This window comes from Musca vetustissima, unplaced genomic scaffold (assembly GCF_032173495.1).
Source record: "Musca vetustissima isolate MV318-11 ecotype Yass unplaced genomic scaffold, APGP_CSIRO_Mvet_v1 utg368799, whole genome shotgun sequence".
Lineage (NCBI taxonomy): Eukaryota > Metazoa > Arthropoda > Insecta > Diptera > Muscidae > Musca > Musca vetustissima.
In genome coordinates, this window is record NW_026872721.1 from 1 (window position 1) to 13856 (window position 13856).

General features: G+C 33.4%; 1 protein-coding gene across 1 annotated transcript; it reads left to right on the forward strand.

Annotated features, from left to right (window-relative positions):
* Nucleotides 1–3880: 3880 nt before the first annotated feature.
* On the forward strand, nt 3881–5391 carry LOC133338080 (cAMP-dependent protein kinase catalytic subunit 2-like). Its single transcript, XM_061546268.1, has 7 exons — nt 3881–3888; nt 3953–4023; nt 4085–4263; nt 4316–4545; nt 4601–4766; nt 4830–5107; nt 5175–5391. The coding sequence occupies exons 1-7, from the start codon at nt 3881–3883 to the stop codon at nt 5389–5391; spliced, it is 1149 nt and encodes a 382-aa protein (XP_061402252.1).
* Nucleotides 5392–13856: the final 8465 nt, after the last annotated feature.

Below are 13856 nucleotides of genomic sequence, written 5' to 3' on the forward strand. Positions count from 1 at the left end.
TCGCTTCTATTTCGGTATTACTTAATGTTTAACCGGAGTTTCTCATGGAAGTGGCTATAATTTACATATCGGATTCCTTGTGAATAAAAACTAAATTAAAAATCCGATCGACTTAAGGAATTTTGAAAGCACCCCACAGGAACATTTTTTCCTATACTTCAGTTGGGAGCATAGGGCTCGCACATGATTCTAAAATACATAAAAATACCTAAAGAGGGGCTCAATCTATGTACAGATAGACCTATATTTATAATGCTGTCAGGAAGATTTGCCACTCAATGGGAACTCTAAATAGAATAGACAACTCGATGGAAAAATATTAAACTTCAAAGCTCTATCTCAAATATTGTCAACTCTATCGCCCGTCAAAGGTTATAAAATTGTATATACTTTATGGGGTCTCTGGTTAATATTTCTGGGTGTTACAAACATAATGACGAAATGATATACTCCTCGCTTTAAGATAGATGACTTTAAAATCACGTCTAAAAATATATTAGTAGACCCAAAAGAAAATAAAACTGAGCAAATCGTAAAGCTTAACAAAAAGTAAATACACATATCTCTGTCTACAATTACATTTACAAAAGATTGTATGATTGGTGCAGGTCTACGTTATAATTACCTAGTTTCGAGGCAAAGTAATTATTTATACTTTAGGAATTTATAATTGTTATACCTACACAACTATGTTGTCAGTGTGTTATAGCGTTGTGCAGCCTCAAGAGTTTGTAACGAAATATTGGTCCTAGACCCATCATTAAGTATACCGATCGTCATACCTCGAATAGCTGAGTAGATCCAGAAATGTTGAACATCCGTCCGTCTGTCCATTAAAATTTTTAAACGCGATACAGACCACTGTTATGAAAATTTTGTATGTAGGATAGGTACTGGCCAAAGATGACCCATATTTGTCTGTTTTTCTTTTCGCTCTAGAAGCCACAAATATGACTCGAACACCACGAAATTTTACTCAGGATCTGGCCAAAAAATAATGACAAATTTAATGACGTTCAGTCAATATTTAGCGGGACGAATGGACCCAGACTTTTGTGTAAAAAATTATAAAATCTGTATACTGCGCGTTTACTCCTGAAGGACATATACCCGTGAAGTTGAAATTATATCCCAGAGGAGTTGTTGACCTTTAAATTGATACCAATTATATTGTTGTATGTACTCGGATGTGGGAGTTGCAGGTAAATATTAAAAGGTGTGTATGTGTTATAATATTGTTTAGTATTAATTTTACCCCACTAGACTTTGAAATTGTACATAAAGTTTCGGTTATGGTCAAGGATGATCCCTATAATTTTTGGTTGTGTTTAGATGATATTTAGGGCGTGCAATGAACCGAAAGCTTTATTCTTGTCAGATTTTCTAGTCGCTCTACAGACCAAATACTTAGAACGGAACGTCTATATTTCGAGGGTCAAACAACAACTTAAACTTCAATGGTTTTAAATTGTGACAGAGAAACCAGGAAAGTTACCCTATAGATCAATCTTCAAAACTACCCGAACATCAATCTTCAAAATGTCTTCTAATGTTTCAAATTAGTCATTCAATTCGACACTTTGGGGGGCGGTATCAAAAGGACTGGATCGATAAGTCCCAATTTCGGACATGATCTCGGCTTGGTATTACTATGTGTAAAGTTCGAATGAGATTGTATACTTCGTTCGTTTTAGATAAGATTTAAAAGTTGACATTGAACGTTTGTGGGGAGGTACTAAAAGTAGTGGGCCGATAAATCCAATTTTCCAACATTACATACAAGCTTGATCAAAATATTATGTTGTGTACGATATTATAAATGTAATATTGAAAATTTTGTGTGGTAGGTACCAGAGTGGGCCGATATTGATTTAAGTTTGGAAGAAATATTACGATGTGCATATCGGTTACTCCCTTGGAGACAGGACAGACAGATGGACGGACATTTGTAAATGTACCCCATAATCTTAGCACAAAAAGCGCGGTATAAACAGAAAAAAATTAAGTGTTTTTGAAATTTCCATCTCTGTTATGAGCACATGTTAAATTTAGTTTCGATCTGGCAACTCCTTCATTTAGAAACAGGTGTTCAAAAAAGACGCATCAGCAATTTTTTACAATGAAAACACGCACTTCAAATTTTTCCATTGTAAAAAAATTGCGGATGCGTCTTTTGTTGAACACCTGCTTCTATATAAAAGAGTTGCCAGATCAAAACAAAATTTAACATATGTTCGTAACAGTGATGGAAGTTTCCGAAACACTTAACTTTTTTCTGTTTATACTGCGCTTTTTGTGCTAGGCTAAGAACTTTCCGAACTGCCTTCGTATGTAGAACTTGCTTATTTTACGGAATTTTTGTAACTTTCCAATTTGATTGTTGTTTGGTATTTTGTTTTCTTCTGGCTTAATTTTACCGGATTAACATCCTCTATGAAGATTTATTTGAAATATATGTAATGGAATTGATTATTTAAGTCTACTAGGTTTACTACATCCAGTACAATGTAAATGTAGTATATGATTTTAATTGCCAAAGCGATTTTGTACCCATAGAACAATAGTTCTGTTCTAGAACCTGAAAGTTTCTACTATTTTTACAGGTTTTGCAACTTTTTGCTCAAAAACCGTTCCTGAACCCGCAAAACTAGTAAAATTTTCAACCAAAGTAAAGAGAACAAAAAAACAAAATGGCGTTCTCTTTGTAAAGTTTTTACTCGAGAAATTTGGCCGAGTAAAAATGGTAAACAGGAATGCCTACTTCTAATTGGCTGTTGTGTTGATTTTGAAGTTATGTAATCTAATTTGGAAATATTTACTAGATTTTCGTTCCCGAACTTTTGAAAATATTTTGTACTCTAATAGTACGTTTACATTTAACCGGATTTCGTTAACCCAGTGGGTTTCAATTCCTTTGTATATACGTCAAATAAATCCTCATAAAGTAGGTTAACCCGGTAAAATTTTCTAATGTATATGTCGCTTAAGAGTGATTTTGACTTTACTCCCTTTTACTAGATTTACTATTAGGGCCGTACCTAAATTCATGCGTATGCGTACGAATTTATTCACCTCAAAAATTAAATACATGCATTTCAATGAATGTTACCCAAATACACAATGCGTATAAAAATATAAAGTTGAAAATTTTCAACATTGACAATGCGTATTTTTGAATTTTTGTTTTTTGAAAATAGAATTCCAGTCATTGAAAAGTTTGTTTTTCTATTAATGTAAACATTTTTCGATCAACTAAGAAATAGTTTTCATCCATTTTCGCCGTTTTCAATTGGAACAGATTCAAACAAAGTCCTTGCGTATTTGGGTAATACGGACGTCTTACAAACCCTATAAAGGTGAGAAGGTGAGTATTTTTGTACGGAGCGCAATAAATTAGGTACGACCCTTAACAACTTTACCTAAAATCCGACGGGGCGTACAAAAATATTCAACTTCCCCACTATTGCAAAATGTTGTGCACTGCCGTATTACCCAAATACGTCGAATCCATATCTTCAAGCAAATAATACAAACCGCAAAACAAAACTGAAAATTTATTAAATTAATCCACATATTTTTAGTTTCCATTCGAAATTTCAAATTTCCTGAATGTTTTGTTTTTATTTTCAACAAGAGAAAACAAATGAAAATGAAAATTTTCAACTTGAAATTTTGTACGTTCGACGTATTTCGGTAACATTCATATAAATACATGTGTTCTACTTTTGTGGTGAAAAACGTCGAACGAGCTAGTTGAATTTTAGGTAAGGCTGTAAAAAAGAACTGGAACAGACCAAATATGTCTTTCAATTGTCACTTGTACCTTTTACAAATAGGCCTTGTGTATTATTTGTCACATTTCCGTTTTCTTTTCAAAAATATGAAAACGTAAGTTATCTCCATGTTATTAATTTAAAATTAAACGACATTAACAAATGATTTCTTCTTTCAGAAATATAGAATTGCAACGAATGAAATCGACGAGCATATCTCACGATAAGGGACGAGATAGTAGACAAGGAGGTAAGTCTATAATCCAAAGCAATTTTGAACCTTTAAAATAGTTATTTATGTATATTTTTAGATTCCCCTAGCATTAATCCCGACAAGTTATATAATCCAGCAATTGAATATGATGAGTTAATGCTGAAATTTAAGGAAGAATTTAATAAAGTTTGGGACACACCAAGAACATCACCTGACAATGGTCTTGAGGGTTTTGATGAATTGGTTACCTTGGGGGCTGGGTCATTTGGTCGTGTGGTAAGAAACAACTTTAATAAAAAACTAATATGTACAAATATTTTCAACATAGATATTGGTTAAAAATCGTCAAACTGGTAATTATTATGCGGTGAAAATACTAATCAAAGATCAAATTGTGAAAACCAAACAAGTCACTCATGTTCACACGGAGAAAAGAGTTTTGGCTGCAATACGCTTTCCCTTCCTAATACATTTGGAATTTTCCTGCAAAGATTTTGATTACCTTTATTTGGGTTTGCCATTTGTAAATGGTGGCGAATTGTTTACTTATCATAGGAAGTGAGGGCAGAACATAATTCCTTTTTAATTCAATTCTTAAATAATTTTCTTAAAGGGTGCGCAAGTTCAACGAGAAGCAGGCGAGATTTTATGCAGCCCAAGTATTCATGGGTTTGGAATATTTACATGGCATGAGTTTGTTATATCGCGATCTTAAGCCCGAGAATATTCTTATCGATTCCAAGGGTTATATCAAAATTACAGATTTTGGATTTGCAAAGGTATTATTGGTTTTAACTCTTGTTTTTTTTTTTTCTTTAATAATGACCACAATTCTCTTTCAGAAAGTAGAAGGTCGCACCATGACATTATGTGGCACCCCGGAATATTTAGCTCCAGAAATCATACAATCCAAACCATATGGCACAAGTGTTGATTGGTGGTCTTTTGGTATATTGGTCTATGAACTTGTGGCGGGAAATTCACCCTTTTCACCACACAACAAAGATGTCATGATGATGTATACGAAAATTTGTGATGGTGAATACAAAATGCCAACATTTTTCAGTGCACCACTTAAAGATTTCGTCGATCATTTGCTGCAGGTGGATCTATCAAAGAGGTAATATTGCAAAGTGTTCCTAATTTTTTGTATTTAATTTGTATTTTATCTTTATTCCTTCTTTAAGATTCGGCAACTTGGTGAATGGAAACAAAGATATAAAAAACCATGCATGGTTTAAAAATGTAGATTGGTATGGACTGCTGAATCAAGATTTTGCAGCACCTTTCGTACCACGTGTTGCCAATATGGAAGATGTGTCAAATTTTGACAGATTTCCAGATCCGAAACCCTTGCACCGATCTAAAAATAATCGGCACGCAGAATTGTTTATTGATTTTTAAAATATAAATACTTATATTAACTACTAATGAAATATTGTTTAAAATAAAAATAGTAATTTTTCATCAACATGTAATATTAATTTTTTAAATGGAAGTACATAATGATCGAGTGAGATTAGAAGTTATGGATTTGAAGAAATATTTACCAAAAGTATATTAGATCTAAGCAGAACTTTTTTTATAGTTTTATGGAGTAGTAGAACATCGTCGTAGAAATACGACGATGTTCTTCAAGCAGGGTTTAAAATGCAGCATCAAAAAAATATTAGCATTAGCTTTACAGAGCTACTGCTAAAAAATATTAACATTATGACTAAATTAGCAAACGGTTAACTTTTTTAGTTCGTAGAATCCGTGCTAAGCACGTATTTCACATGCCAGCTTTTTTTGTTATGACTAATCGGCCATACGACTACATATTCATATTTCGCTGCCGACGAATAATCAGCCGAGGTTTGTTTTTATGTTTATGTGTTGCCAACGCAGAAATTAGAAAAAAGGCATTTACTTTTGTGTGTCGCTATTGAATTTAAACTTGTCAAGTCGTAATCAAAAACTGTCAATAATAGTTCTAAAATATATTTTATATATTAAAAAAAACCTTTGCAAGTATTAATAATTGTCTTTGTTCGAAAAAATGAAATTATCATAATCGCGATTTTTAATTCTCTCATGTAATTTATAAAATTTCAATGGGCAACACTGAACTCGAAAAATGCTCGGTTATCGTTTGCTAAAAATATTGCTAAGCAGCCACAGTCAAGGTAATTAGTCTTCATTGTAAGCTTTGGTTGTTAGTCGCGTTGTCAATTATGTTGTAGTTGTTCATTGCTATTTTGTAGCTGCTGACAATATCAAGAAGCTTTAGTTTTGCTTGCTAAAATTTTTTGTGATGTGTTGCTATTTGTTGCAGTTGTGCTTGGCTGTGCTGCATATTTTGAGGATGAATTTAGCTAGCAATGCGGCAATTTTCGGTGTTTTTGCTATTTTGACGTTAGCATTTTAAACCCTGCTGTTTACAAATATGTCCAAGTCTTATAAATAAAAGTGGAGCATTTCAATATATGTTTCATAAAATGTACACCTAAATATAATTATATTTTCGTCTGGCCAACTCATAACTGCATTGCAAATGTGACCATCGGCTAAACAAAGAACATTATTTCAAAATCATAATCAACACATTGTGGACATTGGGAACACCCGCTGTGAACGTGCACCATATTATGTGGACAATGTAATTTAAAATCAATGCAAAAATGGCAACAGCAACAACAAAGTCAGCAATATAAATTCTCATTTTGACAAGATGACACATTGACGGAAGGAAGGTAATAATTTCCACCTTTTGTTACATTCAATTGTTAAGGAAAGGGTTAAAAGTGCGTGAGGCTTTGTGAGGCAGAAGCGAAAGAAGTCAAGGTTGCAAAGTTAAACAAAATTATGTGAATAGAAAATAGATGTGGGTGATGATGATGCTGGGTTTGTTGGTCGGTCGATTGGTTGGTTGGGTGAGAAAACTGTTTTGTTTCATTTCACTCACCGTTTGAAGGTAACAATTCCGGGCCAAAAGGGTTTGCCAGTCACCAACACACTCACTGCGTCGTGTTCCAATGGAGATAAACAGAATATCGTCATGGAACAATTGTGATGCAACAAAAAACAACCCTCAATAATTTATCTTGCGTATATTTTTCGCAATGTCCGCCCTTTTGTTTCCGGTTCAGGCGTCTGACGTCACGCTCTAAAGTTATTGTTGCTTTTTCTATGACAAGGGATACCTTTGTGTGTTAGCCACACAACAACAACAAAAATCAAAATGACATCTTTCCAGTTTGGATTTTCATTGTTAGAGGCATCATCTGGATTAGTTACACCTTTTGATTTTGTACCCCCAAATGTTCATGTAGATTATATTGTGCGTGGTAGTAGCTGCAGTATAAAGGTAAGGGGATTGAAATAGGTTTAAGGTATTACGAATACAATGTTTTGAATAGAGCTGATAATTGTCAATGTCCTTTTTGTTAAAGGCATCAACAGGAGAAGTATGGGAATATTATACAAAAAAGAACCAGTGGTAGTCCTATAAAAATATAAAAGATCATGATTTAAATGCTAAAAAAGGAACTGAATAGGGGAGACTGGGGCACCTTCGGCATCGGGGCACCTTCGGCAATCGCGTTTTCGATATGAAGTTCTCACCGTACATCACTAGTTTCGATACATAGGTATCGAATATCGGAATAAATAACTGACACAAAGTTTGAAATTTCTAGCTAATAAGCTTATTCAGATACATAGGTTTCTGTATTTTTATAGATGTTTCTTTAATATTTCAATTCCATTTCGTAAGTATTTCGTGTATAAAACTTTTAAAATTTTTAAGACAATATTATTAAAAAATGGTTAACTACGATGTGTATTATTATAAAAATATTTAAAAATATAATCTTTTTACAAATCTGATCGAAAAAAATGAAAAAAACTATAAAAAGTACATTCGGGGTACATTCGGCATTTCAAAGTGGGGCACATTCGGCCATACACAGATTGTGCAATATTATTTACGTAAAAGGTTTTTGAGTTTGTTTTTAAAACTAATCCTTTAATATGGTTCGAAATTGCATATATAAGATCAAACGTGCTTGTATTGACGAAAATGCAATAGAAAACCCCTATTTCTGATGGTGTGTGCGACCTTGAGATGTAAACGTCCGCCGCTCGAAAATAAAGCCATATAATTCAAACATTGTGTGGCGTACTAAAACCTAATAGAGCCTTTAGAGGATCAGAATTTCAACCAGACTGATAGCGATGACAATTACCCGGCTATGACTATGGTGCCGAATGTGCCCCATCAAATGCCGAAGCTACCCCGGGTTGGGGCACATTCGGCGAATTTGACTTTTTTCAAAAAACTGTAAAATTTTTTAACTAATACTATTTTTTTATATCTTTTTGGTACTATTTTTTATAATTAAGTGTCAGAGGACAAAAATCAGCCATAAAGTTGTTAAATATGTTGAATAAGTACTGAGATATAGAGCTCTAAAAAAAAAGTGCCGAAGGTGCCCCAGTCTCCCCTAAGGGATAAGGGCTTCTACAGGAAGAATTCCCTACCTTGTTTGAGAAAACATTATGGCCTTCTTTGAGAAGACTTTCTGATATTCCAAGAGAAGAACAGCTGGACTTCTATAAGAAGACATCCATGTTCTACCTATTAGAATACCTCCGGGTTTTCAATGATAAAATGTCCTTCTGGTCTCTCGTGATAAGGCCTTCTGGTCTTCTATAAGAAGACCTTCTGGTCTTCTATAAGAAGACCTTCTGATCTTCTATAAGAAGACCTTCTGGTCTTCTATAAGAAGACCTTCTGGTCTTCTATAAGAAGACCTTCTGGTCTTCTATAAGAAGACCTTCTGGTCTTCTATAAGAAGATCTTCTGGTCTTCTATAAGAAGATCTTCTGGTCTTCTATAAGAAGATCTTCTGGTCCTCTATAAGAAGACCTTCCGGTCTTCTATAAGAAGACCTTCTGGTCTTCTATAAGAAGACCTTCTGGTCTTCTATAAGAAGACCTTCTGGTCTTCTATAAGAAGACCTTCTGGTCTTCTATAAGAAGACCTACTGGTCTTCTATAAGAAGACCTTCTGGTCTTCTATAAGAAGACCTTCTGGTCTTCTATAAGAAGACCTTCTGGTCTTCTATAAGAAGATCTTCTGGTCTTCTATAAGAAGATCTTCTGGTCTTCTATAAGAAGACCTTCTGGTCCGGTCTTCTATAAGAAGACCTTCTGGTCTTCTATAAGAAGACCTTCTGGTCTTTTATAAGAAGACCTTCTGGTCTTCTATAAGAAGACTTTTTTGTCTTCTAGAAGAATACATTCTGATCATCTATAAGAAGACCTTCTGGTCTTTTAGAAGAATACCTTCTGGTCTTCTAGAAGAATACCTTCTGGTCTTCCAGAACAATACCTTCTGGTCTTGTAGAACAATACCTTCTGGTCTTCTATAGGAAGACCTACTGGTCTTCTATAGGAAGACCTACTGGCCTTCTATAGGAAGACCTACTGGTCTTCTATAGGAAGACCTACTGGTCTTCTATAGGAAGACCTACTTGTCTTCTATAGGAAGACCTACTGGTCTTCTATAAGAAGACCTACTGGTCTTCTATAAGAAGACCTACTGGTCTTCTATAAGAAGACCTACTGGTCTTCTATAAGAAGACCTACTGGTCCTCTATAAGAAGACCTACTAAGACCTACTAGAAGAATACCTTCTGGTCTTTTAGAAGAATACCTTCTGGTCTTCTAGAAAAATACCTTCTGGTCTTCTATGAAGAAGACCTTCGGGTCTTCTCTGAAGAAGACCTACTGGTCTTCTATAAGAAGACCTACTAAGAAAACATCTCTGTCTTCTATACGAAGATCTCTCTGCTCTCCTCCCTGTCTTCTGTAAGATGACGTTATCGATTTCAATAACTCGGGGTTCGGTTCTCCTAAAAGAAAACGTATTAAACGGCATTCTTGTCATCTAAGGATTTTTATAAACCGGCTTCTGGTCTTCTAAGAGAATACCTTCTTAATAAGACTTTCTGGTCTTCTATAGGATATATTCCTGGTCTTCTATAAGAAATCCTTCCAGTATTCTTTAAGATTACATATTAGACTTCTAAAAGAAAGCCTCTGGATTTCTACGAGAAGGATTTCTGTCTGTTTTTATAAAAAGAACTGATATTATGAAAACCTTCTGGTCTTCCATAAGAAGACCTACTCATATTTCATCTGAAGATCTTTTGGAAAATTATTTTCTATACATTTATCTCATATGTATTAAAAACAACTACACACCAGAAACCTTTTAACATAATTACTAAAGTCTCTGCAATTTGTCCAAAAATGAAAAAAATGTGGTTAGATTTAATATTAATACACCTCGATAATCTTGAAAAATATTCAAAATATATTTTCTAATATTTGTCATAGATAAACTTCATGCCACTTACTTAATCCCTTTTTATTTTCTAACAGGTCAGTATGCCGCGTGGCATACAAAACAAATGCTTCTCCACACTCAACCCACACATACCATTACCACAACAAACAATTACTTAAGTCGGAATATTTCAACTTCTTTCGAAAATATCTGCGTATCGCCAATTCAGTCGCTGGGAATGTCATTACAAAAACTAAGACAAATTGTCATGTGTGTCAACAGTTCATCGAGGCGTCAATTATTTTGCATATATCTAAGGCGTTTGGTTTTTGTGTATCGTTTTTGGTTGCCGCTGATTGTTGGTTGGTAGCCAAAGTGGTGAGGCACATGTACGAACGAAAAACTGTCCTACTATCAAGGATCATTGGGGGTAGTTAAGTGAATGTAAGTGAAATATTCTTAGAGAAGCTAAACAAACTAATACAACTAATGAATTTTAACTAGTATCTAACGGTATAAATTGTAATGTTGGGTACGCTTTGGCCACACTCATACTTACGTGTTGTATGCTGGGGCAGGTTGGGTGATGTTTGTTGCGGGCCTTTAACGGGGCCAAATTCATATACGGAAACTTGTTATATTGATATTCAGCATAGAAAATTCCCTTCACAAGAATTTTAGTTGGGTTATATTATAGCATACACATCCACATTTCTGTCGGAGGAACTAAAAAACTATGACTTGACCCCATGGACATTGTCTTGAGCCCAGTTTGGCTTATCAAGAAATTTATATCATTGGCATGCCAGTTAATTTTATATTGAGATAATGCACAGCCCGAAATCACCCTCGAAAAGTTTTAAGTAGCAAAGGGAATAGAAATTCCACCAGGAAGAAATAGAGTGCAACAAAAAATTAAGGCTTTCGACGGGAATAGCTAGCAGATAATTAACTCCTCGAGTTTCGAATGTTATATTTTAGTTATGTAAAGGTGGGCGTACAAAAAGAGACCTATCATAGCACTCTATTCTATTTTTAACAGAACTTCATAGGAAAAAGTGCACGTGTATGAGTGCAAAGATCAGCTTACTTTTTATATCTGGAACTATCAGAAAAAAACGATCTAAACGTCAGACGATCAAAATACCATATTATCTCTTGAATTTTTTTAATTGGACATACGAATTTCAAATTCTTATTTAATCTTAAATGGTATGCAAGCTCTAAAGTATCGATGTACATGATAAACAGGGTTAGTGGTAACAAGATCAATTGGTTAAAAAATAGCTCTCTTATTGAAGAGTGACACGAACAGATCGGGATACCAAAGTTGTATGGATTGTTTTACAAATTGATACTCCTACACTATATTTTCCGCATACAGTTCCAAGTAATTATTTAGAAACCAAAGGGAAGAAACAAACCACGGTTCGAAGGCTTTAAGAAGTACAGATTAAATGTCGTATCAGGATATTTTAAAAGTTTTTGGCATTAAATAAAATTTAATTCGTTATGTCCTTTTTGAGATATACTCCAGGTTAAATATCGAAAATTTAAAATTTGTTTGCGAAGATTGTTCTTAGATGATATTTATTGTATATTTAGTGAAGCCTTATATTGTTAAGAATTTTATTAAAAAAACTGTATAGCATACCTTTAGGCGGATCGATATTTCAATGCGGCTGCGCAGCCGTAGTGTTGCCAAACAGGAAAACAGTGTTTGATGCCTATGAGTTGCGTTATTTGATTGACAGACAGAATCAAAATAACGGAAGCTAGTATGTTGAAATTTTGTATATAATCCAGTATTGTAAAATTTGTATTGATCCAATACCGTAAATTTAAAGTACCAGAGGGTTTTTGAAAATTCGTACTAAATGTGTGTCGATTGTATTGGATTAATGAAGGGCGTCAGAATCCTAAAATTTAACACCATTGAATGTAGGACTGTATATAGATATGATAGTGAAGAAAATGACTAAAATAAATACATTTCATATGTACTTGAACCATATGTAGTCGAATTTTGTAATTCGGTATATAAATTAGAATATAAATGTACCGTATGTTTTAAATGGTATTAAAATTTGTACTATTATTGAGCGAATCTTAAACATGAGGAAAATTTACTAAAATTTTTGTTGGTAGAACGAATGGAGCTAAAATCCTGAAATTTGATTAGAAACGAATATGTTTTTGGAAATTATTGCCAATTTTTAATATTCCATTTTCAAAAAAATCGGGTTTTTTTGTTTTCGTGGTACATCAATGATTTTTGGTACACATATAGAGAAAAATGTCCTGACTTCCTTCGTAAATTATGAATATGAAAATATTATAATAATCGCGAAAAAGTTGTACATTTTCGCGAAATATAGGAAAAATAATAAAAATATAGGAAATTACGTCATTATTTTCATTATGTTAATGACATATATCAACCTAAAAATTAATTTAAAAATATTAACATAATCTAAACACCAAGATAAATCAAATGATATAAAAATCACACAAGTCTGTGTATCGATTTGTAAATTACAGCGACAACAAAACAAGATATTGAGCAAAATTATTTGTTTTTGGTTGGAAGAAATTATGTCATCGCATTTACTTTTTACTTCTATTTTACCCGAATTTCACCGAAAAATTTACATATATAAACATAATCACTTCCTTTGTATATGTATGTACCTTATAGCAATACCCATCCAATAAATCGTGGGTTTCTATAAATATGAATAAATCTTAAAATAAAACTATATTATGGAATATACATTTTAAATAGCGTCTAAATCACGTAATCCTTCTTGAAACGAAAATGATCCACAGAAATTACAATTTAATGTGCATATTTTCAAAACCATTTTTATCAAATTTCTCAGTGTTTGGAAGGCAAAATGACAGATATAAAAAAAAATTTCTGAAAATTCTTTTTTTAAAATTAAAAAAAAAATCCACCTTCGGAAAAATTATTCTGAAGCCTCAGATTCGCGATTAATCTTATAATCGATTTTGAGAAATTTCTGTTTGAAAAATTAAAAGTAAGACAAAATCCTCATTTTGTAGGCTTCTAGATTTACTTTGAAAAACCGTGAAATAAGTCTCATTTTGTAGGCTTCTAGTTTTCTTTGACAAAGAACATAAAAAAATGGTTCGTCTCAACCCGTTTTTATCCATTTTTTACATTAAAATAGACACAGCTTCCACTTAAATAAAGTTTGAAGGTCAATATCATGAAAAGTTTGCAATGACAGATCGATTAACCCAAATAATGCACTTTTTTCATATACTTATGTAATTCCCGAGTATAGCTGAACCTTGGCTTCAGCTACGTTAAAAAAATTGGCAATATTGCCAATATTGGAAGTGGAAAATTCTTGATTGATGCGGAGGAACTTGGCAAATATATTGAGAACTCAAAAGGAAAAAAAATCGTCATAGCATTATGGGCCAGAGATTCAATTTTTTACCATAATTAGAGCAGTGAGTTTATGACATAGATAAATATCACATTACGGACAAGAAAAAAGTA